Source organism: Agelaius tricolor, unplaced genomic scaffold (assembly GCF_023055355.1).
Source record: "Agelaius tricolor isolate 1412-34295 unplaced genomic scaffold, bAgeTri1.0.p SCAF_97, whole genome shotgun sequence".
NCBI lineage: Eukaryota > Metazoa > Chordata > Aves > Passeriformes > Icteridae > Agelaius > Agelaius tricolor.
The window spans coordinates 399,363-424,952 of record NW_027269357.1 but is presented as its reverse complement, the minus strand read 5'-3'; the positions used below and the strand labels follow the sequence as shown (position 1 = coordinate 424,952).

General features: G+C 63.8%; 3 protein-coding genes across 6 annotated transcripts; 1 reads left to right on the top strand and 2 right to left on the bottom strand.

Annotated features, from left to right (window-relative positions):
- Positions 1–297: 297 nt before the first annotated feature.
- On the bottom strand, positions 298–5,384 carry KRI1 (KRI1 homolog). Its single transcript, XM_071418986.1, is given in 13 exon segments — positions 298–552; positions 631–727; positions 1,588–1,692; positions 2,298–2,356; positions 2,358–2,423; positions 2,761–2,835; positions 3,479–3,578; positions 3,889–3,938; positions 4,369–4,427; positions 4,512–4,622; positions 4,701–4,806; positions 4,891–4,961; positions 5,273–5,384. Coding segments are annotated over 13 exon segments (1,221 nt in total). The 5' UTR covers positions 5,355–5,384; the 3' UTR covers positions 298–312.
- A 201-nt stretch (positions 5,385–5,585) lies between these two features.
- Positions 5,586–10,656, bottom strand: AP1M2 (adaptor related protein complex 1 subunit mu 2). Its single transcript, XM_071418924.1, has 12 exons — positions 10,223–10,656; positions 9,757–9,913; positions 9,583–9,650; positions 9,360–9,490; positions 9,136–9,283; positions 7,917–8,043; positions 7,681–7,823; positions 7,098–7,169; positions 6,855–7,024; positions 6,245–6,371; positions 5,857–5,932; positions 5,586–5,713 (listed from the first exon to the last, which is right to left on the bottom strand). Exons 1-12 carry the CDS (start codon positions 10,262–10,264, stop codon positions 5,691–5,693), a joined length of 1,284 nt encoding a protein of 427 aa, XP_071275025.1. The 5' UTR covers positions 10,265–10,656; the 3' UTR covers positions 5,586–5,690.
- A 350-nt stretch (positions 10,657–11,006) lies between these two features.
- Positions 11,007–25,082, top strand: SLC44A2 (solute carrier family 44 member 2 (CTL2 blood group)). Of its 4 annotated transcripts, none has more exons than XR_011677393.1 (23): positions 11,007–11,126; positions 14,126–14,174; positions 15,166–15,239; positions 15,319–15,403; positions 15,495–15,579; positions 15,665–15,781; positions 15,863–15,923; positions 16,052–16,175; positions 16,403–16,486; positions 16,650–16,762; positions 16,924–17,055; positions 17,231–17,330; positions 17,464–17,556; positions 17,810–17,894; positions 17,984–18,246; positions 18,330–18,424; positions 18,788–18,891; positions 19,227–19,300; positions 19,405–19,475; positions 19,620–19,708; positions 20,076–20,160; positions 20,564–20,921; positions 21,456–25,082. XR_011677393.1 is itself a non-coding variant. In XM_071418925.1 (22 exons), exons 1-22 carry the CDS (start codon positions 11,084–11,086, stop codon positions 22,559–22,561), a joined length of 2,133 nt encoding a protein of 710 aa, XP_071275026.1. In that variant the 5' UTR covers positions 11,007–11,083; the 3' UTR covers positions 22,562–25,082. The 4 variants fall into 4 exon arrangements, 2 of the variants coding, with proteins under 2 accessions (XP_071275026.1, XP_071275027.1); XR_011677394.1 differs by lacking the exon at positions 11,007–11,126 and adding an exon at positions 12,844–13,001; XM_071418925.1 differs by lacking the exon at positions 20,564–20,921 and having other exon boundaries at positions 22,455–25,082.
- The last annotated feature ends 508 nt before the right edge of the window (positions 25,083–25,590 follow it).

Sequence of the window (25,590 nt, the reverse complement as noted above, 5' to 3'; positions counted from 1 at the left end):
CTCAGAGCCAGGTTTTGGGGCTCAGAGTGGGATTTTGGGGGTGTTTTGGGGCTCAGAGCTGGGTTTGGGGGCTCTGGGGGGTTTGGGGTTCAGAGTGGGATTTTGGGGTGTATTGGGGGGGCTCAGAGCCGGGTTTGGGGGGGATTTTGGGGCTCAGAGCCGGGTTTTTGGGGTTCAGAGTGGGATTTTGGGGGTGTTTTGGGGGGAATTTTGGGGCTCAGAGCCAGGTTTTGGGGTTCAGAGTGGGATTTTGGGGGTGTTTTGGGGGCTCAGAGCTGGGTTTTGGGGGCTCAGAGCCGGGTTTTGGGGGGCTCAGAGTGGGGTTTTGGGTGTGTTTTGGGGCTCAGAGTGAAGTTTTGGGGGTTCTGGGGGGTCACCCACGGCCATGAGCTGATCGTGGCGGGCGGGATCGAAATCCTCCTGGAGGAGGGCGAGGCTGAGGCCGAAGGCTCCCGAGCCCGAGGCCTCCCTGATCCGCGCCAGGCGCGCCCTGAGCTCCTCGCGCTTGAGGTTCTTGAGCTGCTTCAGCTCCTCCCTGCGCCGGGCCCGCTCCTGGGGGGGCACAGACGGCTCAGGGGGGGGCCGGTGGGCGGCTCGGGACCCCCCCCGGACCTTCCTCCCCACCCTCACCTTCCTCTTCCTCTCGCGGGAGCTGCTCCGCCGCTCCTTGCGCCGCTCGTCCCGGCGCCGGACCGAGGAGGGGATGGAGCGGGGGGAAGCTCTGGAGCTGGGGAGGGGGGAAAATAAAGGGGTCAGGGACCCTCTGGGGTGCCCCAAAATCGGGGGACCCCCAGAATTACCCCCAAAATCAGGGAGCCCCCAGAATTACCCCCAAAATCCCAAAATCAACCACCCAGGGAAAGGGGTCAGGGACCCCCAGAACCACCCCCAAAATCTGGGAGCCCCAGAATTACCCCCAAAATCGGGACCCCCAGGGAAAGGGGTCAGGGACCCCCAGAATTACCCCCAAAATCGGGGACCCCCGGGGGGTGCCCCCCAAAATCAGGGACCCCCCCAGGGAAAGGGGTTAGGGAGCCCCAGAACTTCCCCAAAATCGGGGACCCCCGGAATTATCCCCAAAATCAGGGACACCCAGAATTACCCCCAGAATCTGCCCCACTCAGAGAAAGGGGTCAGGGAGCCCTAAAATCCCAAAATCAACCACCCAGGGAAAAGGGTCAGGGACCCCCAAAACTATCCCCAAAAATCAGGGACCCCCCAGGATTACCCCCAAAATCAGGGACCCCCCAGAATTACCCCCAGAATCTGCCCCACTCAGAGAAAGGGGTCAGGGACCCCCAGAATTACCCCCAAAATCAGGGACCCCCAGGGAAAGGGGTCAGGGACCCCCGGGGTTGCCCCCAAAATCAGAGACACCCAGAATTACCCCCCAAAATCTGCCCCCCAAAACAGGAGCGCGCAGTGGGAACGCCAGGATTCGTGGTGGGGGAAATAGAGGAGAGACCCCCGAACTTCCCCCCAAATTCCACCCTGTGAATCCCCTCCACCCCCAGTTTTCACCCCCCCGACCCCAATTTTCACCCCCCCAGCCCCAAATTTCGCCCCCCAGCCCCGATTTCGGCCCACCTGGCCGCCCCCGGCTCCTCGAAGCGGAAGTTGTGGCGGCGCTCGAAGTCCTGCTGGCGCTGCAGGAACTGCTCCCCCTCGTCTGAGGAGTCCTCCAGGGCCAGGCTGGGGGGCACAGGGGTCAGGGGGGGGGTCACAGGGGTCATGGGGGGGTCACACAGGGGTCAGGGGGGTCATTGGGGTCTGGGGGGGTCATTGGGGGTCCCCACTCTGAGTCCTGTGGCTGCTGCAGGAGCTGCTGCCCCTCATCCCAGGGAGGGTGGGGATGGTCTGGGGGGGAGCTCTAAAGGGTCTGGGGGTGCTCTGAGGGGTCTGGGGGTGCTTTGAGGGTGCCCTAAAGGGGTCTGGGGGTGCCCTGAGGGGGCCCTGAGGGGTCTGAGGGTGCCCTGAGGGGTCTGGGGGTGCTTTGAGGGTGCCCTAAAGGGTCTGAGGGGTGCTCAGAGGGGTCTGGGGGTGCTTTGAGGGTGCCCTAAAGGGTCTGGGGGGTGCTCACATGGGTCTGGGGGTGCCCTGAGGGGTCTGGGGGTGCCCTAAAGGGGTCTGGGGGTGCTCGGATGGGTCTGGGGGTGCTCAGAGGGGTCTGGGGGTGCCCTGAGGGGTCTGGGGGTGCTCTGAGGGGTCTGGGGGTGCCCTGAGGGGTCTGGGGGTGCCCTGAGAGCTCTGGGGGTGCCCTGAGGGGGTCCGGGGGTGCCCTGGGGGGTCCCGCTCACCCTTCCTCTCCCCGCTCCTCCTCCTCCTCCTCCTCCTCCCGAAGCCGTTGCCCCAGCAGGGTAATCCCGCAGGAAGCGCTCGCCCGGCTCCAGCCCCGGGTCCGACCAGAACCTCTGCAGGGGCTCCTGGGGGGAAACGGGGCGGGGGTCACCCGCAGGACCCCCCCTCAGACCCAGCCCCAGAGCCCCCAGAGCCTCAAAGGAGCCCCCAATCCCTCAACAGAGCCCCCAGAGCCTCCCCAAAGCCCCCAGAGCCCCCAGCCCCATCCCCAGAGCCCCCAGACCCTCCCCAGAGCCCCCAGACACTGAACAGAGCCCCCAGCCCCTCTCCACAGCCCCCAGCCCCATCCCCAGAGCCCCCAGAGCCTCCCCAGAGCCCCCAGCCCATCCCCAGAGCCCCCAGCCCCTCTCCAAAGCCCCCAGCCCCATCCCCAGAGCCCCCAGCCCCATCCCCAGCCCTCACCAGGTCCTGCAGGGGCTCCGGGGGGGGCTCGGCCTGGCCCCGCAGCCATTGCAGGTACTGCTGCTCCTCCTCGGCCTGGGGGGCAAAGGGGGAGTGAGAGACCCCCAAAAACCCCCCCAAAACCCCCCCCAAAAACCCCCCCCAGGTACTGCAGCTCCTCCTCGGCTGGGGGGAACGGGGAGTGAGAGACCCCAAAAACCTCCCCCAAAAACCTCCCCAAAAACCCCCCCCCAAACCCACCCAGGATCCCTCGGCCTGGGGGGCAAAGGGGGGAGGAGAGACCCCAAAACCCCCCCAAAACCCCCCCAAAAAGCCCCCAAAAATGCCCCCCAAACCCACCCAGGATCCCCCTCGGCCTGGGGGGGCAAAGGGGGAGTGAGAGACCCCCAAAAACCCCCCCAAAACCCCCCCAAACCGGGACCCACAGCACCCCCTGAGACCCCAAACCCCCCCAGGTACTGCTGGCCTGGGGGGGACATGGGGGGCACTGAGAGACCCCAAAAACTGCCTTGAGACCCCCCCCCAGAACCCCCAAACCTCCCTGGGATCCCCCCCCCAGCACCCCCCAAAATCTCCAGGAACCCCCAAAACCCCCCTGGGCCCCCCCAAATTCCCCCCCAGGACCCCCAAACTCCCCCCCCAGGACCCACCCAGGACCCCCAACCGCCCCCCCCAGGACCCCGAAAACCCCCCTGGACCCCCCCCAGCCCCCCCTCACCTTCTCCTCCCGGCTCCGCACCCGGGGCCGCAGCAGGGCCCCGCCCCCCCCTTCCTCCTCCTCCTCCTCTTCCTCGCTCTCGGCCACGAAGGCTCTGAAACTGCGGGGGGGGGAAGGGGAGGGGTCCAGGGTCACCCCCGCGTGCCGAGACCCCCCCCCCCAAAAAATCCCAGAGACCCCAAAAATCCAGGGATCCCAAAAAACCTCAGAAACCCCCAAAAACCTCAGAAACCCCCAAAAAAACCTCAGAAACCCCAAAAAAAACCTCAGAAACCCCAAAAAAACCTCAGAGACCCCTCCCCAAAAATCCCAGGGACACCCCCCAAAAACCTCAGAGACCCCCAAAAAATTCAAGAGCCCCCCAAAAATCCCAGGGATCCCCCCCAAAAACCCCAGGGACCCCCCCTCACCTCTCCTTGAGCGCCCGCTGGTCCTCGGCGTAGCTGGGGGAGGCTTCGGCCTGGGGGGGGAAAGGGGAATTTGGGGGGAAAAATGGGAATTTTGGGAAAAAAATGGGATTTTGGGGGGGAAAATGGGAATTTGGGGGAGGGAAATGGGATTTTGGGGAAAAAAATGGGATTTTAGGGAGGGAAATGGGAATTTGGGGGGGGAAATGGGAATTTGGGGAGGGAAATGGGATTTTGGGGGGGGAAATGTGAATTTTCAGGAAAAATGGGATTTTGGGGGGAAAATGGGAATTTGGGGAAAAAAAATGGCATTTTAGGGAGGGAAATGGGAATTTCGGAGAAAAATGGGATTTTGGGGAAGGGAAATGGGAATTTGGGGAGGGAAATGGGAATTTGGGGAGGGAAATGGGAATTTGGGGGAAGGAAATGGGAATTTGGGGAGGAAAATGGAATTTTGGGGGGGTCAGACCTCTCCCCCCTCACCTTCCTCCGCTTGGCCGCCGCCTCCTCATCCTCCTCATCCTCCTCATCCACGTATTTGCTGCGGGGGGAGGAAGGTCAGGGCAGCCCGGGGGGGGCTCAGGACCCCCCAAATCCCCCTCCCCAATTCCCCCCCTCACTCACCCCCTCGTGCTCCAGCACCACCTTCCTCTCATAATCCTTCAGGAACATCGGCCGGGCCGCCCGCTCTTCCTCCTCATCCTCCTCATCCTCATCCTCCTCATCCTCCTCGGACTCTGGGGGGGCTCAGGGTGAGCTCGGGGCGGTTTTGGGCCCCCCCTGCCCCGGGTTCGGGACCCCCCCGGCCCCGGTACCGTGGCGGGTGTAGAACGTGGTGTCCTCCCGGTAAATGCGGGGGTCCCGCGTCTTGAGCAGCGCCAGCGTCCGGTAAAACTCCCGCTCCTCACGGGGGTCCAGGGCCTGCCGGGGCACCGGGGGGGTCACCGGGGGGGGGTCACGGAGGGGTCACGGGCACCGGGATCCGCCCCCCGTCCCCGCGCTCACCACATCGTCCCCGCTGGACTCGGAGCTGGAGCTGTCGCCGCTGTCCGCGGTGTCCCCGTAACGGTCCCGCACTGCCGGGGGTACCGGCAGCGCTCAGCACCGGCGGGAAACGGGCACCGGGGGTGCCGGGACCAAACCGACACCGAGGGGAAACCGGCACCGGGAACGCTCAGCACCGGGGGCACCGGTTTCCCCCGATCGCGGGTCCCGTCCCCGGTCCCGTTCTCCCCTCTCCCGAGCTCGGTTCCCGGTCCCGTTTTCCCCGTTCCCGGTGTCTCACGGCGCTGCAGCTCCTCCCGCTGCCGGTACCGCCCGGTCCCAGCCCCGTTCCCGGTTCCCCCGGTTCCCAGCCCCGTTCCCAGCCCCGTTCCCGGTGTCTCACGGCGCTGCAGCTCCTCCCGCCGCCGGTACCGCCCGTAGCGCTCCGCGAACGCCGCATTCACGCGGAGCTCGGGCTCCGCCATGGCCGCCCACGTGACCGCCCGCCACTTCCGGATCCGCCGCCACGTGACGAAGACGCCCCGCCCCTCCCTGCGCCGGGCAGCCCCGCCCCTTCCCGCTCTTAAAAGGGCAACGGCGCCCAAAGAAGCGGGTGGGGTCCACCGCGCGCCTCTCACCCGGGACCCCCAAACTGGGACCGGCACCCCCCGCTCCGTTTCCACTCGAGACCCCCCAACACCCCCAGAGCCGCGGGACGGCGTCTCAGCTCCATCTTTATTGGGGCAGAGCAGCGGGGTGGGCGTGGGGGGGGAACTGGAGATGGGGAGGGGTCCATGGGGGTCCATGGGAGACCCCCCCCCTCAGCTGGTGCGGATCTGGTAATCTGCAAGACAGAGACAGGAGGTGAGCTGGGGGGCCAGGGCTGGGGGTCCCGGGGGTATTTGTGGGTCTCAGGGGGTATTTGGGGGTCCCAGGGGGGTTTGGGGGTCCTGGGAGGATTTGGGGGTCCCGGGGGTCCCGACTCACCCCCGCTCTGGGTGATGTAGCGCACCCAGGGCAGCGCCTGGTACCCGCTCTTCTCGATGATCTTCATGTACCGCACCTGGGGGGGCACCTGGGGAGTCACCCCCACCCCAAAAAGCCCCCCCGGAGCCCCCCCACCCTCTGCCCACATCCCCCAGGATCCCCTCCTGGAGACCCCAGACCCCGCCTGTCCCACCCCCAAACCTCCCAGGATCCCCTCCTGGAGACCCCAGACCCCCGGACCCCGCCTGTCCCACCCCCAAATGCCCCAGGCTCCCTCCCAGGGACCCCAAACCCCACGGAGACCCCACTGCCGTCCCAGTTGCTGTCCCTAAACCCCCCGGGACCCCTCGGGAGCCCCCCGGGACCCCTCGGGAGCCCCCCGGGGCACCTGGATGCCCGAGACGGTGAAGTAGGGGATCTCGAAGCGCACGGCGATGGGCGGCCGCCCCTCCTCCTCCTCCTTCTCCACGCTGGGCAGCCCGAAGTGAGCCCGCATCAGGTGCTCCTTCCCCCCCCTGCCGCCCCACAGAAACGCTGGGGACCCCCAGAGCCACCCCCGAACTGGGGGGGACACGGGGACGGGGAGAGAGGCTGGAATAGGGGCTGGGGGACAGGGGGGACATGCAGGACAGGGGCTGGGGGACAGGGGGGACCCCAGGCCAGGATTTCAGGGACAGTGGGGAAAGCCCAGGCCAGGATTTGGGGCACAGTGGGGACACCCCAGGGCAGGATTTGGGGGACAGTGGGGACACCCCGGGGCAGGATTTGGGGGACAGTGGGGACACCCCGGGATTGGGGCACAGGGGGGACCCCAGGCCAAGATTTCAGGGACAGTGGGGACACCCCAGGGCAGGATTTGGGGCACAGTGGGGACACCCTGGGACAGGATTTTGGGGACACCCCAGGGCAGGATTTGGGGCACAGTGGGGACACCCCAGGCCAGGATTTCAGGGACACCCCAGGGCAGGATTTGGGGCACAGTGGGGACACCCCAGGGCAGGCTCCTCACAGGGAAGGATTTGATGCTCCAGATGACCACGTTCCTCTCGGGCAGGTACCGGGCCGACCCCACCGTGGTCTTGAACTTGGGCGAGTCGGCGTCGCTGGGCACCGGCACCGAGATCTCCACGCCGTTGGCCACCGACTGCTTCTTGAACTGGCCCTTGGCCTGTGGGGACACACGGGGGTCACAGGGGCCGGGTGGGGGTCCCTGAGGGGCAGGGGGGGACACCCGGGCTCACCTTGACCATGATCTCCACGCGGCTGTGCGAGAACTTCTCGATGATGGACTCGATCCAGATGAGCGGCTTCACCTGGGGAGGGCACGGGGGTCACCCCTGGAGTCACCTGGGGGTCCCCGGGTGTCCCCATCACCCCAGGAGGGGTCTCCAGGTGTCCCCATCACCCCAGGAGGGGTCCCAGGTGTCCCCCCAGGTGTCCCCATCACCCCAGGAGGGGTCCCAGGTGTCCCCCCAGGTGTCCCCATCACCCCAGGAGGGGTCCTTGCCACAGGGACAGAGGTGCCGGACATACGGACAGGGGTCACAACCTCACAATCCCATGGGGAAGGGTCCCAGCCCCTCAGAGTGTGGCCCTGAACCCCCAGACTGGGTTTGCAGCCCTATATGGGGGTCCCAGCCCTCCCAGACTGGGTTTGCAGCCCCCAGGTGGGGGTCCCAGCCCCACAGGTGCTCCCAGGCCGGGGTCCCAGCCCCACAGGTGCCCCTGCCGGGGGTCCCAGCCCCACAGGTGCCCCCAGGCCGGGGTCCCAGCCCCACAGGAGCCCCCAGGCGGGGGTCCCAGCCCCACAGGAGCCCCCCTGACCTGGGTGTGCAGGCGGTAGGACATGAGCTCGAAGTCGCCGTCGGGGGGGATGAAGGAGATGGTGCGGTCGTTGTCGAAGCGGGACAGGCGGACGCACTGGTGGAACTTCACGTCCTCCAGCTCCACCGATTTGTTCTTGCCCCCTGGGATGGAGCAGGGGCTCAGGAGGGGCTCAGGAGGATCAGGGGGGTCAGGGCTGAGCCCCCCAGCCCAGCCCAGCCCAGCCCCGCACTCACGGCCCGTCAGCTCGAAGAGGACGCGGTCGTTGAGGCCCAGGCGCAGCTCCGGCATCCCCGAGAGGAAAACCTTGAGCTTGATGGTGCCCACGACCTCGCTGAGCACCACGCTGCCGCTGGCGCTCACCTGCGGGCACAGCACGGCCTGCTGGGACTGGCCCCGCCTCTGGCCTGGGCATCGGCCCCGCGCTCGCCGCCCCTGTGCGCGTGACCGGCCCTGGCGGCATCGCCTTCTGCATGGCCAGCACGTCCTGCCCCAAAACCCAGCACGTCCTGGCCCAAAACCCAACACATCCTGCCCCAGGGCCCAGCATGTCCTGCCCCAAAAACCCAACACATCCTGCCCCAAAACCCACCAGATCCTGCCCCAAAACCCAGCAGATCCTGCCCCAAAACCCAACACATCCCACCCCAATCCTCAGCACATCCTGCTCCAGTGCCCAGCACATCCCGCCCCAATACCCAACACATCCTGCCCCAAAACCCAACACATCCCGCCCCAATCCTCATTCCCGCCCCAATCCTCATTCCCGCCCCAATCCTCATCCCTATCCAACCCCAATCCTCATTCCTACCTCAATCCTCACCCCAATCCTGTTCTCTTTCCCACCCCAATCCCTCTGTCTTTCCTACCCCAATCCCCATCCCCATCCCAATCTTCATCCCTTTCCCACCCCAATCCCCATCCCTATCCCACCCCAATCCCCATCTCCTTTCCTCCCCAGTCCTGCTCCCTTTTCCCCCCAGTCCTCATCCCCTTCCCACCCCTGTCCCCGTTCCTACCCCAATCCCCATCACATCCCACCCCAACCCCATCTCTACCCAACCCCAATCCCCTTTCCCACCCTGGTCTCTCTCCTTGTCCCCCCGTGCCCCCTGACCAGCAGGTTGACGGCCTCGATGACGTCGATGAACACCTCGTTCTTGTGGCACACTCCCGTGTCCCCCTGTGCCCCCCATGTCCCCCATGTCCCCCCGTGCCCCCCATGTCCCCCCTGTGCCCCCCATGTCCCCCCTGTGCCCCCCATGCCCCCCATGCCCCCTGACCAGCAGGTTGACGGCCTCGATGACGTCGATGAACACCTCGTTCTTGTGGCACACTCCCATGTCCCCCTGTGCCCCCCATGTCCCCCTGTGCCCCCATGTCCCCCATGTCCCCCCGTGCCCCCCATGTCCCCCTGTGCCCCCCATGCCCCCCATGCCCCCCATGCCCCCTGACCAGCAGGTTGACGGCCTCGATGACGTCGATGAACACCTCGTTCTTCTTGTAGCGCAGCCCCTCGGAGCGCCAGGACACGGCGTTGGTCACCGTGGTGGGCACCCTCGACTTGCCCGTCTCCAGCTTGTTCCCCTCCTGGGTGATGTACCTGGGGAGGGGTCAGGGGTGGCAGGGGGCTCTGCAGGGGGGTCCTGCTGCCCCCCCAGACCCCTCCTCATCCTCACTCCTGCAGGATCTTGCTGTCCGTGGTCTGCGGGAAGCCAAAGTCCATCAGCTCGTCCAGCAGCTCGTAGACGATGACGAAGTTGTCGCGGATGCTCTCCTCCTCCAGCTCCTTGAAATACTCACAGAACACCTGGGGGGGACGGGGGGACACCCCCAGCGGCTCTGTCAAACCCCCCCACCCTGAATTAGGGTGGTCCTCACCCCCCCAGACCCCCGGCTCACCTCCACCACCTTGTAGAGGAAGGAGAAGACCAAGGAGGCGTTGCCGTTCTTCTTGGTGGTGGCCACCACTGCGGGCGTTAAGGAAAAAGCGGGGAGGGGGCGGCACCGGAGGGGTTCCCGGGGCTGGGTGGGGGTCCCGGGGGGGATTTGGGGAGGGGTCCCCCCGAAGGATACGGTAGAGGTTGGCGTGTTTGATCCACAGGAAGTGCACGGGGCCGTGGGTGAGCACGGGCGTGAGCGTCCCCTCCTCCTCGCGCTGCAGCAGGGCCCCCATGAAGTGCTCGATGTCCCCCAGCCCCACGTCCCCTTTGTAGCTGCGGCTGATCAGCGGCTGGGGGGGCGATGGATGGGTTAGGAATGGGGACACCCCCTCCCCAAAACCGCTCACCCCAAACCTCGGGGTCACGGGGTCACCGCCGTGACCTTGGGTGACCCTCAGGGACACTCGGGTGTCCCCCACCCCGGTGACCCCGGCAGGGTTTGGGAGGGTTGGGGGGGGTCACACATGGATCAACCCCCCCAACCCCTCCCCAAATCCTGGGGGTCACGGGGTCACCGCCGTGACCTTGGGTGACCCTCAGGGACAGAGGGGACGCTCGGGTGTGCCCCGGGGGGTTTGGGGCGCGGGCGGGGGTCTCACCTTGCCCTTGAGGTCCAGGATGAAGAGGGCGGAGGCGGCCATGGCGCCCGCGCGGCACCGTCACCTCCGGCACCGTCACCTGCCCAGGTGAGCGGCTGCGCCCAGGGCCGCGCGGGGCCTTAAAGGGGACGGCCCAGCCCCGCTCCCCCCCCCCCCGCGGGGCGGGGGTCGCACCCCGGTGCTCGGGGGGACCCCCGGGCTCGGCCACTCCATGGGGGCTTCGGCCACCCCCAGCCCGACCCCACAGGTTTGGGGTGGGGGGCGTGGGTGGGACCCTGAGACGGTTCAAAGTGGGGGGGGGTGTGGGTTTGGGACCCCTGGATGTGCCCCACCCTGGGGAGGGGTCCCTGCACCCCCAAATTCTCCCTCTTTGGGGGTCTCCGCAGCCCCTGACTCTGGTATTCCCCACTCTGGGGGTCCCTGCACCCCCAGACCCCCTGTGCCCCCCATGAGGGGTCTCCACACCCCCCCCAAACCATCAGATTCCCCACTCTGGGGGTCCCTGCACCCCCAGACCCCCGGAGCCCCCACGGCGGGGTCGCACTGAACCCCCAAAGGTGCCCCCAAGCCCCTCTGAGGGGGTCCCCGCACCCCCAGACCCCTCCGGGGGTCTCTGTACCCCAACATTCCCCACTCTGCGCGGCCCCCCAAGCCCCCAGACCCCGCTCGGGGGTCCTTGCACCCCCAGACCCCCCCCCCCGCATCCTCCGGTCCCGCCGAGCCCCGGGCGGGGCGGGACGGCCCCGGGCCCGGCCCCGAGGGCGGATCGGTGCTGAGGGCCGGGCCCGGAGCCGCCCCGCCCGCCCGCAGCCACAGCCCCGGGGCACCGGGGGTACCGGGGGTACCGGGGGAGCCGCCGCCATGGACCGGCCCGCGGGCAGGAGGGACCCGAACGGCGATTACGGTACCGAGCATCCCCCCTGTCCATCCCGGGGCTGCCCCGAACGGCGATTGCGGTACCGAGCATCCCCCCCGCCCATCCCGGGGCTGCCCAGAACGGCGATTACGGTACCGAGCATCCCCCCCGTCCATCCCGGGGCTGCCCCGAACCCCCGGCTCTGGGACCCCCAGGTTTGAGACCCCCGGGTTTGGGACCCCCGTGTCTGGGAAATCCCAGATTTTGGGCACCCTCAGGGTTTTGGAGACCCCCGGCTCGGGACCCCTCGGGTTTGGGGACCCGCGGGTATGAAAAAGCCCAGATTTGGGGATCCAGAGGGGCTTTAGACCCTTGAGTCTTGGGGATCCCGCTGGTTTTGGGGGTTTGAGGACCCCCCCAAGTTTGAGGACACGCAGGTTCAGGGACCCCCCGTGTTTGGGACCCCCGCATTTGGGACCCCTCGTGTTTGGGACCCCCGCGTTTGCGACCCCCGTGTTTGGGACCCCCCCCCGTGTTTGGGACCCCCGCGTTGGGGACCCCCGTGTTTGGGACCCCCGTGTTTGGGACCCCCGCGTTGGGGACCCCCGTGTTTGGGACCCCCGTGTTTGGGGACCCCCGTGTTTGGGACCCCCGCGTTTGCGACCCCCGTGTTTGGGACCCCCGTGTTTGGGACCCCCGCGTTTGGGACCCCCGTGTTTGGGACCCCCGCGTTTGGGACCCCCGTGTTTGGGGACCCCCGTGTTTGGGACCCCCGCGTTTGGGACCCCCGTGTTTGGGGACCCCCGTGTTTGGGACCCCCGCGTTTGGGACCCCCGCGTTGGGGACCCCCGTGTTTGGGACCCCCGCGTTTGGGACCCCTCTGTATTTGGGACCCCCCGTGTTTGGGGACCCCCGTGTTTGGGACCCTCGTGTTTGGGATCCCCGTGTTTGGGACCCCCGAAGGAGGCGGCGGCAGGGACGGGCAGGGGAGCCCCGCACGGTTTGGGGGCGCAGCCGGGGCGGCTCCGGGGGGGCTCGGAGCCCCCGGGCCGGGCGGGACCGGCCGCGTCCCCCCGTTATTCCCGGGCGGGGGCTCCCCCCGGGCCGCCCTTTGTTCGCTGTGCGCGGGGGGGCCCCCCCAGCCCTGACATCACCGGCGGCCTATGGGCGCCGGGATCCCGCCGCCGCCGCTGCCGCCGCTGCTGCCGGTGATTGATCGACCCAAACAGAACCGGGGCGGGGACGGCGCCGGCACCGCCCGCCTGCCCTTTCCCGGCACGAACCGGGCATTGCCCGCCCGTTCCCAACCTCTGCGCTGGGCTCGGCTGCCCGGTACCGGTACCGGGGCTCCGCGGTTGCTCCTGGTGCCGGAATCCCGCGGTAACCCCCGGGTTCCCCCCGGTGCCACCCGGAGACGGAGCCGGTGCCCCCCGGTTCCCCCCGGTGCAGGGGTCGGTTCTCCCCGGTGCCCCCCGGTGCCGGTGCCCGCTCTCCCCGGTTCCTCCCGGTGCCGGTGCCCGCTGTCCCCTTTCTCCCCGGTGCCACAGCCCGTTCCCCCCGGTGCCCGTGCCCGCTGTCCCCGGTTCCCCCGGTTCCGGGCTCGGTTCTCCCCGGTGCCGGTGCCCGCTGTCCCCGGTTCCCCCCGGTTCTCCCGGGTGTCGGTGCCCGCTGTCCCCGGTTCCCCCCGGTTTTCCCCCCCGGTGCCCCGCGCAGCCGGCGCTCTCCGGGGCGGGGTTTGGGCCACGTCCGTGCCCCGGAGGGCGGATTTTGGGGTGGCCCTGACGGAGGCGGGGTCACCTCAGCCCAGCCCAGCCCAGCCCGGCCCGGCACGGACGGGAACGGGAGCGGGAGCGGCGGCGGGTCCGGGGCTCGGGGCGCTCGCCGGGATGGGGGGACACGGGGACAACTACTACGGCAAACACGGTACCGGGGCTCGGGGGCACCTCTGGGGGCTCAAAGCGCGGCCGGGGCTCGGGGGAGGCTTTGGGGGGGCTCCCCCAGGCTCGGGGGGCTCCGTGCGCGGTTCCCGGCGGGTCGGGGGCACCGCCCGCTGCGGGTCGGGGGCGTTTTTGGGGCTCCAGAGCGGTTTGGGGGCGCCTTTGGGGGTTTCCTGCGGTCGGTTTGGCGCGGAAGGGGTCAAAGGGCCGCGGGGAAAGGCGGAAAACAAACCCGAAATGGGCGGAAAACGGCGCTGGAAGAGGCGAAGCAAAGCGAAAGCAAAAGCGGCCGCGCCCCGGATTTTGGGGGGCTGGGGAGGGTTGGGAGGGGGGGGCTCGGGTTTTGGGGCGTTTGGGGCCGCGGGTTTGGGGCCGCCCTGCCCGGCGGCCGCAGAACCGGCCCGACGGCCGGGACAGACCGGGACAAACCGGGACAAACCGGGACAAACCGGCTCCGGCGGTTCTGGGGCGTCACCGCGGCGCCGTCCCGGGATCGCTGCCGCCGGTTCTGGTTCTTCGGGGCGCTTTGCAGAGAGGAGATTCCCCCCCCCCCAAATATCCCAAAGCAAACGCGCTCCCGGCACCAGAAACGCTTTTTGGGGTGACCCCCCCCAAAAACACCCCCACATTTCCCTGTCTCGGGGCTGCTGCGACCCCCCCAAAATCCACCCTCAACCCCCGGCCCCCCCCGGCCCGCGCCGCTCCCACGCTGGCTCCGTTCCCACCCTAAAAATAAAAGCGGAGCAGCGGCGGCGGCGCCACGGGGGCTGCGGCGGGGCCGGGGCTGCCCCGGGGCTCGGCGGGACCCCCGGTGCCCCCCCGGGCCCGCTGTGCCCCCGGTGCTCTCTGGAATTCGGGGTTTCCGTGGGAGTTCGGGGCCTCTTTGCGGCGGCTCGGGGGCGTTCCTGGGCAGAGCCACCTGTGGGAAATGAGTTTTCTTCAGAGGGAGTCGTTGTTTCCCAGCTCGGGAAGCGGATCCGCAGATGTTTTCCTGGTTTTGCTGATCCCGAGGGGTTTTTTTTGGCTCCTTGGCTGTGGGGCGAGGAGGATGAGGAGTGCCTTCCTCCCGGGCCTGCCATCCCTCATTGCTATTCCTGTTCTTCCCCACAGGAACGCCACAGAAATATGACCCGACTTTCAAAGGTCCCATTTATGACAGGTGAGGAGAGCCCCAAAGGTCCCCAAGTCCAGGGTCCTCAAGTTCAGGATCCCAGTGTCCAGAGTCCCAAAATCCAGGGTCCCCAAGTCCAGTATCCCTAAATCCAGGGTCCCCAAGTTCAGGGTCCTCAAGTCCAGGATCTCTAAATCCAGGGTCTCCAAACCCAATGTCCCAAAATCCAGGGTCCCCAGATCCAGAGTCCCCAAACTCAGAGTCTCCAAACCCAGGGTCCCCAAAACCAATGTCCCCAAACCCAGGATCCCCAATTCCAGTGTCTGTCCCCAATCCCAGTGTCCCCACCCTGGCTGTCCCCAGTCCCAGTGTCCGTCCCCAGTCCCAGTGTCCCCAGTCCCAGTGTCCCCAGTCCCAGTGGTGTCCCCAGTGTCCCCAGTGTCCCCACCCTGGCTGTCCCCAGTCCCAGTGTCCCCACCCTGGCTGTCCCCAGTCCCAGTGTCCCCAGTGTCCCCACCCTGGCTGTCCCCAGTCCCAGTGTCCCCAGTGTCCTCAGTGTCCCCAGTCCCAGTGTCTGTCCCCAGTCCCAGTGTCCGTCCCCAGTGTCCCCAGTGTCCCCGGTGTCCCCACCCTGGCTGTCCCCAGTCCCAGTGTCTGTCCCCAGTCCCAGTGTCCGTCCCCAGTGTCCCCACCCTGGCTGTCCCCAGTCCCAGTGTCCCCAGTCCCAGTGTCCCCAGTGTCCCCAGTCCCAGTGTCCCCAGTGTCCCCAGTGTCCCCAGTCCCAGTGTCTGTCCCCAGTCCCAGTGTCCGTCCCCAGTGTCCCCAGTGTCCCCACCCTGGCTGTCCCCAGTCCCAGTGTCCCCAATCCCAGTGTCCCCAGTGTCCCCAGTGTCCCCAGTCCCAGTGTCCCCACCCTGGCTGTCCCCAGTGTCCCCAGTCCCAGTGTCCCCACCCTGGCTGTCCCCAATCCCAGTGTCCCCAGTCCCAGTGTCCGTCCCCAGTGTCCCCAGTGTCCCCACCCTGGCTGTCCCCGCTGCAGGGGCTGCACTGACATCATCTGCTGCGTCCTGCTGGTCCTGGCCATCGTGGGCTACGTCGTGGTCGGCGTCGTGGGTACGTCCTGGGGGTCTCTGGGGTCTGGGGGCTGCAGGGGGGGGGGGTGACCACGGCCTCACTGTCCTGTGCCCCCCAGCCTGGACCCACGGGGACCCCCGCAAGGTGCTTCACCCCACGGACAGCCGCGGGCAGTTCTGCGGGCAGCAGGGGACCCCCAACGAGTGAGTGCCGAGAGACCCCGAATTCCTTCAGGGGAGGAGCGTGGCGGGGGGGTTTCCCCAAACCTGGGCGGTTTTTTGGTTTGTTTTGCAGGAAAAAACCTTTCCTTTTTTACTTTGACATCGTCAAGTGCGCGAGCCCGCTGGTGCTGCTGGAGTTCCAGTGCCCGACCACGCAGGTACGGCCCCGGCCCCCTCGGGGACAGTTCCCCCCCCAGGTTCTGTGGGGCCTGAGCCCCCTCCCCGTGTGCCCCTGCCCTGCAGATCTGCGTCAGCAAATGCCCAGACCGGTACCTGACGTACCTGACGGCCTCCGGGAACGCCGCCTCGCTGGAATATTACCGGAATTTCTGCACCCCCGAGTACAAGGGCCCGCAGAAGGTGTGGGGTGTTGGGGTTCTGGGGTTGTGGGGTGATTCCTGCCCCAGGTGCTGATGTCCGGCTCGCTGTCCCCCTTGCCAGGCCGCCATCAATGTGCTGAAGGACAAGGAGTGTCCGGCCATGCTCATTCCCAGCACCCCACGTACGTCCGTAATTAGCGAGGAGCTCGTTAACGACTCGCTGGGATTTTTCCAGAGGCTGTTTGGGGGTTCTGTGGGGGTTCGGGGTTCCCGTTTTCCCCAGCTGAGCTGCGCCCCTCTGTCCCACCAGTGGCACGGAGATGCTTCCCGGCCATCCAGGCCAAGAAGGGCGTCATCATGGTGGGCAACAAGACGACCTACGAGGACGGCTGGGGGAACCACAGGAACGTCACCGAGCTGCTGGAAGGGGCCAAGTGAGTCCCGGGCCCCTCGTTAAGGAGCCTCTTCGTTAGCGCTGCTTCGCCTGATTGAGGTGTTTGCCAGGAATCCTGCACCAGAACCCCACGGTGGGAGCAGGGGTGGCAGAGGAGGCAGAGCGTGGATGGCTCTGGGGAATTTGCTGTGCACAATTGTTGAATTTCCGTGGTTTTGGGGTCCCCCCCGGGCTCCCCCTCCATCGGCGTTTCCCGTGTCCTCGCAGGAAAGCCAACGTGGTGCTGGAGACCCGGCAGCTGGCCATGAAGATCTTCGAGGATTACACGGTGTCCTGGTACTGGATCATCATGTGAGCACGGGGGGCAAAACTCGGCCGTTTCCAGTATTTCACAATCCCCCCACGAGATTTCCACGGAGCAGTGGCGCCTCCCCTGCCCGTCCCCGCCGTGGTTCTGGCGCCCGGGGGACGCCGGGAGGGTGGTGACACGCGCCTGCCGGCCTTCCTCCCGCAGAGGCCTCGTCATTGCCATGGCGGCCAGCCTCATCTTCATCGTCCTGCTGCGCTTCCTGGCCGGGATCATGGTGTGGGTGATGATCGTGATGGTGATCCTGGTGCTGGGATACGGTGAGCAGCGGGCTGGGAGCCTCTCCCTGGCTTTTCCCCGGTCTCCTTTCCCCCATTTCCAGCGGGGTTTGCCCTGCAGGATTTCACACGCCGGGTGTCTCCTTCCTCCCTGGCCGGCGTCTCCAGCTCCGCCTCTCTCAATTTTCCGCTTTTTGCCGCAGGAATCTTCCACTGTTACATGGAATACGCCAAGTTAAAAGGAGAAGCGGGGTCAGATGTGTCCCTGACTGACCTGGGCTTCCAGACTGACCTCCGTGTCTACCTGCACCTGCGGCAGACGTGGCTGGCGTTCAGTAAGCGTCCGGGAGTTGGGGATTGGGATGGGACCCTACGGGGCACGGGAAGGGGAGGTCACAGCAGGTTTTTGGGCTGTAACCATGAGAAAGAGGGACTTTGCTGGGTGTTCCTGGGAGGAGATTTCGGCGGGGGAAGGTGAAGGTGGCCCTGACGCTCCCTTCCCCTGCCCAGTGATCATCCTGTGCGTGCTGGAGCTGGTGATCGTCCTGCTGCTCATCTTCCTGCGCAAGAGGATCCTCATCGCCATCGCGCTCATCAAGGAGGCCAGCAGGTCTGGCTGTCCCTGTCCCCAGGGCCGCTGGCGCCCATCGCTCCGGGGTTTAACTGGGGTTTAACCGGGGTTTAACTGAGATTTAACCAAGGTTTAACCGGGGTTTAACTGGGGTTTAACCATCTTCTCACAGGGCCATCGGCCACGTCATGTCGTCGCTGCTGTTCCCCTTGTGCACCTTCTTCTTGCTGTGCCTCTGCATCGCCTACTGGGCCAGCACTGCTGTGTATCCTTTCCTCTTCCTCACCCTCTTCCTCACCCTCTTCCTGTTCCCTGCATCCCCGTTCCCACAAGTCCGGTGTCTCCCTGAGCATGGAGCAGGATCTGATGGCGCATCCGCCTCAGATCTCTGAGGTTTAACCCAAAACAAACCTTGGGGTGGAAGAGCAGCAGCGGGACCTTGGCGAGAGCCAAGCGGAGCCTGGTTTGGATTCGGGGCTGGGTTTGGAAAACGACCTTTCCTTGACGGTGACCCTCAGCTTCCTGTCCACCTCCAACGAGGCTGTCTACAAGGTGTTCAACGAGTCCGCGTGCCCCTTCTCTGGGCAGACCTGCAAGCCCGAGGTGAGCGCCTCAGGAAGCCCGGAACCTCTCAGAGCTGAGACCACGGGGCTCGCCCTGTGTTGACCCGCAGCGCCCCGTGTCCTCTGCAGACCTTCAACACCAGCAACGTCACCAAGCTGTGCCCCGACGCCCAGTGCCTCTTCGCGTTCTACGGCGGCGAGACCGCCTACCACAAGTACCTCATCGTGCTGCAGTTCTTCAACGTCTTCATGTTCTTCTGGCTCGCCAACTTCGTCATCGCGCTGGGCCAGGTGACGCTGGCGGGCGCCTTCGCCTCCTACTACTGGGCCTTCAAGAAGCCCGACGACATGCCGGCCTTCCCGCTCTTCTCCGCCTTCGGCCGCGCGCTCCGGTGCGTCCGTGTGTCGCCGTGAGGGCGGCCAGCAGCTCTGCCTGCGAGGCTGTGCCTCTGTAACCGGGGTGGTGCATCCCTAGGTACCACACCGGCTCGCTGGCCTTCGGCTCACTGGTCCTGGCCATCGTGCAGGTCATCAGGGTGGTCCTGGAGTACCTGGACCACCGGCTGAAAGGTACCAGGGCTGGCAATGGGGAGAGGAGCGGGGCTGGCCTGTGGTGGGAGGGTGGGGTGGGAGGAGCTGTAGGGCCCCTTCCAACCCCAGACCGTTCCATGGTGCTGTGAGGTGTTTGCTGGAGCCAGGGGGCTCGGCCAGCCCGCCCTGGTGCCAGGGAATTCATTCTGTGCCGTGCCTTGGGAAACATCAACAGCCAGAGGGAAGAGCGGTCTGGGCCTCACGCTGGGTGCCCAGGGGGCTGAGAACAGGGCTTGGGTGGGGATCCTGTGGCAGCAAGGTCGCACCAGGGACCTTGGCGTGGCTGCGGGGAGATCCGAGCCCTCTGGCTCTGGTGCTGACCCCTCTCCCTGCGCCCCACAGCCGCCGAGAACAAGTTTGCCAAGTTCCTCCTGAGCTGCCTCAAGTGCTGCTTCTGGTGCCTGGAGAAATTCATCAAGTTCCTCAACAGGAACGCCTACATCATGGTGAGAGTCGCCCTAAACCAGCTCCCTCCAAGGGGCTGCCGTGGGCCCGCTCGGAGATTTCCCTGGGAATTGTGGCTCCTGATGCTGTGGGGACACAGAGGTTTGAGGCGTTTTTCAGCTTTTTGGCTGAAAAATCTTGACCTCAGCCACATCCCGTTGGCTTTGGGGAGGACCTTCTGCGGGTGGGGTTTATTCAGCTCTGGGTCTCTGCGATGCCTGACCCCGCAGCGGATGAGGAAGCCCGTGCAGGGTGGGATTTGCACCCTCCCCTGGGTGGTGGACTCAGTGCAGCCCCGTTTCTCCCTCCTCTGCGGTGGGTTTTTCCCGCCCCCCAGATCGCCATCTACGGCACCAACTTCTGCACCTCGGCCCGGAACGCGTTCTTCCTGCTGATGAGGAACATCATCAGGTGAGATCTGGGGAAATCACCCCACGCCGTACGCGCCTCGGCTGCTTCTGTGGGAGCTCGGAGCGGGGAGCACATGCAGAGGCTCGTCCCTCTTTTGTGTGCAGGGTGGCTGTGCTGGATAAAGTCACGGATTTCCTCTTCTTCCTCGGGAAGCTCCTCATCGTGGGAAGCGTGGGTAAGTGCTGGGTTCTGCAAGTTTCTCCTCGAGGCATCCGGCTGCTGTCGCTGGTTGTGCTCCACTCCAATCACCCCTCCCATGAAGCTGGGGTGATTTTCCTTTCCGCCTTACCCACCCTTGTCCATCCCTTTGCTCTGCCAGGAATCCTCGCCTTCTTCTTCTTCACCCAGCGGATAAAGCTGGTCCAGGACACGGCGCCGCCGCTCAATTACTACTGGGTCCCGATTCTGGTGAGCTGCCCTTTCTCTTTGGGGTGACTCCAGGAGGAGAGGACAGCGACGCCCCACACACCAGGCCCTCCCCGCAGCCGGTGCCTCAAGGGGCTCCTTTGTTGGAGGTGTTTTCCCGGCCCCTGGCGCAATGGGCCCTTTGTTGGTGGCGGTTGGCGCCGCGCCCGGCCTGCGCTGCCCGCTTTGGCCTCCGTCCAGTGGTGGCTGAGGCCTTTTGTCCCCACTCGGGCTGCTCCGAACAGTCCTGCCCTGTTTTCACTTCTCCTCCTTCCTCTGGGGAATGTGGGATTCAGCACTTTCCTCCTCCTGCTGCTCCTGGAGGGGATTCCAGGCTCCCTGTGGCATCAGCGTGTGGCGTCTCTTGCAGACGGTGATCGTGGGCTCCTACCTCATTGCCCACGGGTTCTTCAGCGTATATGGCATGTGCGTGGACACCCTCTTCCTCTGCTTCTGTGAGTATCAGCAAAAACCCCCTCTCCCGTCAGGCTCAGTCCAGTTTGGGGCTTTGCTCCCGGTCCCGGGGTCCCTCCGTGTGGTTTTCTCCTGCTTTCTCCTCTCCTGACTCCTCACCTGCGTTCTCACCCGCTCTCCCCTGCCTGCTCCAGCAGAGACCCCCAGCCTGTCCGTGGGCTCCTGCATCTCTCCCTCTGTTTTGGTGCTTTGGGCTCGGTGGAATTAACTACAGCTAACCTCGATTTCCCTTTTTTTCCTCCCTCTTTCCCTTCTTTTCCACCCCTCCCGTGTCTCTGGCCACACGTTCTCCATCCTCCGCCTCCGCCCTGTCTCTCCCTGGCTCCTCCACTGCTTTTCGCACTCTCCCCCCTTCACGGCCGCTTCTTCCTGGGGCTGGAAAAGGCGAAGATCTGGAGAGAAACGATGGATCTCCGGAGAGGCCTTACTACATGTCCCCTGAGCTCAGCGAGATCCTGCTGAAGGGGCACCTAGAACCTTCCAAAAGCGCCGATAGCCAAGGCTAGGCTGCCGCGGGACCCTCCCGGCCCCCTGGCCCCAGCAGCGACTCCCGCGGCGTCACTGTTGTCCCCTGGAAGTCCTTCGAGGGGCGGCGGGTGCCGACCCTCAGTGCCCAGTGGTGTCCAACCTACCTTCCTGCCCAAAAGTTCCGCGTTCCTGTGCCAACAGAACCCACCCGGAGCCGGTTCGGGGGCTCCCGGTAGCGCCCGCGGCGGTGCCTGGAGATCCTCGTGGTCCTGAGGCAGGGATCTTCGTCCTGAGGCAGAGATCCTCGTGGTCCTGAGGCAGGGATCTTCGTCCTGAGGCAGAGCTCCTTGTGGTCCTGAGGCAGAGCTCCTCGTGGTCCTAAGGCAGAGATCCTCGTGGTCCTGGGGCAGGGATCCTCGTGGTCCTGAGGCAGAGATCCTCGTGGTCCTGGGGCAGGGATCCTCGTGGTCCTGGGGCAGGGATCCTCGTGGTCCTGAGGCAGAGATCCTCATGGTCCTGAGGCAGGGATCCTCGTCCTGAGGCAGGGATCCTCGTCCTGAGGCAGAGATCCTCGTGGTCCTGGGGCAGGGCTCCTCGTGGTCCTGAGGCAGAGATCCTCGTGGTCCTGGGGCAGGGATCCTCGTGGTCCTGAGGCAGAGCTCCTCATGGTCCTGAGGCAGGGATCCTTGTCCTGGGGCAGGGCTCCTCGTGGTCCTGAGGCAGAGATCCTCGTGGTCCTGGGGCAGGGCTCCTCGTGGTCCTGAGGCAGAGCTCCTCGTGGTCCTGAGGCAGAGATCCTTGTCCTGAGGCAGAGCTCCTCGTGGTCCTGAGGCAGAGATCCTCGTGGTCCTGGGGCAGAGCTCCTCGTGGTCCTGGGGCAGAGCTCCTCGTGGTCCTGGGGCAGGGATCCTCGTTCCCGCACGAGGGCTCCAGCACGGAGGGACGGGGCTTGGCGGGATGGGCCGGGCGGGTTCCGCCACCCCAGACCGATCTCGGGGCGTTTCCTCTGCCTCTGCTTCAGCCGAGAGCGGCGGAACTTCTTCTTCGCCCTTTCCTCACCCCCTTTTCCTTGCGGTTTTCTCACCCTTTTCCTCACCCCCGTCTCTATGCAAACCGTGGAGTTTTGAAGGATTCCGGGCGAGGTTGCAGAGCTTTGCTGCTTTAGCCCAGCTTGTCCCTGCCCGCTGTCCCAGCCATCGCAGGAGCTGTCACTGGTGGCCATTGGAACTTGGTGGCCACGGGGACTTGAAGGGTTTCACTCCAGCCATGGGGAGGGGTTTGAGATTTCTCCTCCAGAAAGCCCAGAAATTATCAAGATTTTAAAAAAAAACAGCTCTTGTGGCTCAGCCACAGCTCCCAGGACAAAGCCCTGGTGTTGACGCTCCCATTTCCATCCCAGAAGGATCCAAATCCCTCTCAAGACATCCCCTGGGCTTGGTGAGCCCGGAGCTTTGTGGCTTTGTTTGGTTTTGGGGTGTTGTTTTTCCACGGCTGGGATTTTCCAGCCTTGTTGGGAATTGCTTTGCATTGGCTCCAGAGCTGCTGGGAAGATTTAAGGGCTCCCTCCTACCCTTGGCTCTGTTCAACTTTTCCCCCCCTCGAGAACCAAAACCCCCAAATTTCCTCTTTCTTCTCAACCTCTGCGGGCCATTCCCAGATTTGCTGTATCAGAAAGAGAGAGAAAAACCCCTGGCGACCCAGGATGAGCCCAGAGGCTTTGTTGAACCTGGGAGCCGTTGTCAGAGGATCCCAGCACACCAACCCCACGCCTGCCCCCCGCCGCGGGGCCGGGGGTCTCTCTTTGCAGTGGAAGACCTGGAGCGCAACGACGGCTCGGCGGAAAAGCCCTACTTCATGTCCCAGGACCTGAGGAAGCTGCTCAAGAAGACCAACAAGGCCCAGCCCGAGGCCTAGGGCGCCCAGTGCCGCCTGTCCCACGTGGGATTGGCCTCCGTGGACCTTGGACCACCCCTGGCGGGCGTGGGTGGACGGGTGAAATGCGGATTTTCGATGACTCGGCCTTAAATCCTCGCGCGGGTAAACGATGACGAGCTTGGCGCCGCTAACGGGACTCAGGGCCTCCCCTGTGCCAGTGCCGCTCCTGGGGTAAAACCCCCCCAATTTCTGGGGAGGGTCAGCGATTCCAGAGTGAGTTCAATCGTGTTTGATCTGATTTTGGTCCCAGTGAACCCTTCTGGAGTCAGCCTGGGGGGGATCTGGTGGTGCAGGAACGAGCCGGGAGGTTCAGGCAGCTCCTCGTGGGGTGTTCTCCTTGTGGCCCCCCCCTAAAATATTGAATTATGGTTGTGCATTCCTGCCTGGAGAGCTGGGACGGGCTGGAATCGCTTCCCATCCCTCGCTGCCCTTTGTTGACACCCCAGGGCCCTGCTCTGGGCCCTAATTAATGAATTCTTTTAGGAATAAGCTAATTATTGCTTCTGTAGCCAGTGCGAGGGGTGAGGGTGGTGGGGAACGAGGGGGCCACCAGCAGAATTTGGGGCTCGAGGCTCTGTCCAGCTCTTGCACCTGCAGCTTCCACAGATTCCCCCCCCAAAATGCGCATCTGGTCCCCCCCAAATTTGTCACTTTAGGGCAAACCCTTCCCCAGCTTCCCAAATGCTCCACCTGCGTGAGGGGTTTTGGGGAGGGGGTGTGGGTGGACCTGGGGAGGGGGTTTTGGTTTCATTCCAGGTGATTTTAGCAAAGCCAGTGGCAGCCAACAACACCTGCCTCCAGCCAGGAGGGGGGGGGGAAAAAGGGATTTTATTTTGTTTGTTTTTTTTTTTGGTGTGGAAAAGGGGTCAGTTAACTCTAAAATGTAATTAACTCGAAACTGAAGTGTAACAGAATTAACCCTCAGACCCTGTGCAGCCACACAAGCAGAGCCACCACCAGCAGCTGGGCTCTTTTAGGGCTCATTTGTTTAAAAAAAGGACTTAAAATAAATGCTCTGAGGCTTTGGGGGACAATTCCCAGCTCCCAGAGGCTGGGGGGGGTCCCACCTTTCCCCCTTCCAGCGCTCACCTGGCTCCAGGAATTTGGTGCTGAGGGATCCCTTTGGCTTCTTTTTATCCCAATTCCCTGCCACCTCCGGGTTTTGTATCGTCTGGGGGAAACGTTTGTATGGAATTATCCAATCCTTTGGGGGCTTTTGTATATTTTGCTTTTCCGGGATGTTTTCGGTTCCGGTTATTTGGAGCTTTTCCAGTGAATTTTTGGGGGCGCGTTTCAGTTTCTCTGACGCCTCCGGGCAGAGCTTCCCTGTCTCTTAATTTCTCTTGATTTTTCTTTTTAAAACTCCCTAAGTTTTCCCCTTTTCCCCCCTCGTTTTTTAGTGCAGCTGATCAGTGGACTCCAGAGGAGTGGAAGGGAAAATTGAAGCCCAAAAAATGAAGGAAAATGTAAAACTAGAAAGGGGAAGGGAAAGGCAGAAAAATGAAGGGAAAGGTAAAAACAAAGCTAAAAAAAGTAACAGTAAAGCTCAACAGAAATGATCAAATGAAGCTAAAAAGAGGCAAATCCTCCCTGTTTGGGACGAGTGGGAATAATTCAGGGAATAATCACCAGACCTTGTTCCACTTACAGCCATTCCAGCACATGTCCTGCAGCTCCTGATGCTCATTCTGGATTAATTCAGTTTTTTTCTGCTCCCTGTGCAGGTTTCAGGGTGGATTTGGTTTTATTTCTGCTCAGAATGTTCGTGTTGGGGGCAAATTCTCTCTCACTCCTCGATTTTCAGCTGTTTTCCTCCCAAATCCTGACCCTTCGGGTGTGGGAACCCTGTGGGAAGCAGATGAGGAGTGGCAGGAACTGGGTTTATTTGCTTAAAAAGGCAAAAACCAGCAGGTATTTGGAAGGCTGGGAGGGAAAGCGGTGAAAGAGAGAAGAAATTTGGAAAAATGTGTTCCTGGGGAAGCCGGGCTGGCTCGGCTGCCTCCCAGCAGCATGGGATTTGAGGAGAATTAAGGATTTTTATTCCCAAAAAACCCAAGTGGCTTTTTAGAGGTGAGGGGAGCAGTGAGGGAAATATTCCTGTAAATTGGGAAATTTACAGGAGTATTTCTGAGGTTTTTTTTTTTTGGAAAACTCAAGAGCGAGGGCGGCCGTCTGGGGGGAATTTGGTGTCCAGAAAAGCTTCACTCCAAGGCTGGGTTCCTGCTTCCAGGCAAAGCTCCACGTTCAAGGCATTAAACAATGGAATTTAGGAATAACGGCGCTTTTTCCCCCCTGTCTAGAAATGTGGCTTCTGTCCCTACAATCCTGATTGTTCTGTGGGCAAGGAAAACCAACCCTGAATCCTAAGCAATGCTAAACCTGCAGGGCTGATGTTTTACAGGAAAATGCTCGTTTTTCACGCGTTTTTGAGGCATTAAGGGTGCTGTGACACTCTGGAGTCTCTGCGTCGCGACCAACAATAAAAAAGTGCCTGTTTGGACCTCGTTCTGTTGTGCGGTATCACGGGGCTCTAACGCCTCAGGGCTGACACCAATTCTGCCACATTTCACCCCAAAATGGCCATTTCAGCATTTGTTCGGCTGATTTCAAAGTGTGTGTGGGGGGTCACTGATTTTAGGGAGTTTTGGCTGAATCTGAGTAATTTTCCAACAATCCCTGAGCTGCAGGATCTCCAAGAGGGGATTTTAAAGGGCAAAGTGTTTGTTCAGACAACTATTTAATGTTGTTTTCCCTGGTCATCAAAAGCAGAAGGTGTTTTTGTGGTCAAGTGCCTCCAAAAAGGCATCTTTGATTGCCTTTTGAGGTTGTTCCCCTCAAAAATTCAATGGTTTTGAGGTCAAGTCAGTGAAAAATCTGCATTTTTGAGGTCAAACCCCTTCAGAAAAGGTGGTTTTGAGTCCAAACCCCCTCCAAATAAGGTGGTTTTGAGGTCAACCCCTTCCAAATAAGGTGATTTTGAGGTTGCTGCCCTCGTAAAAAGGCGATTT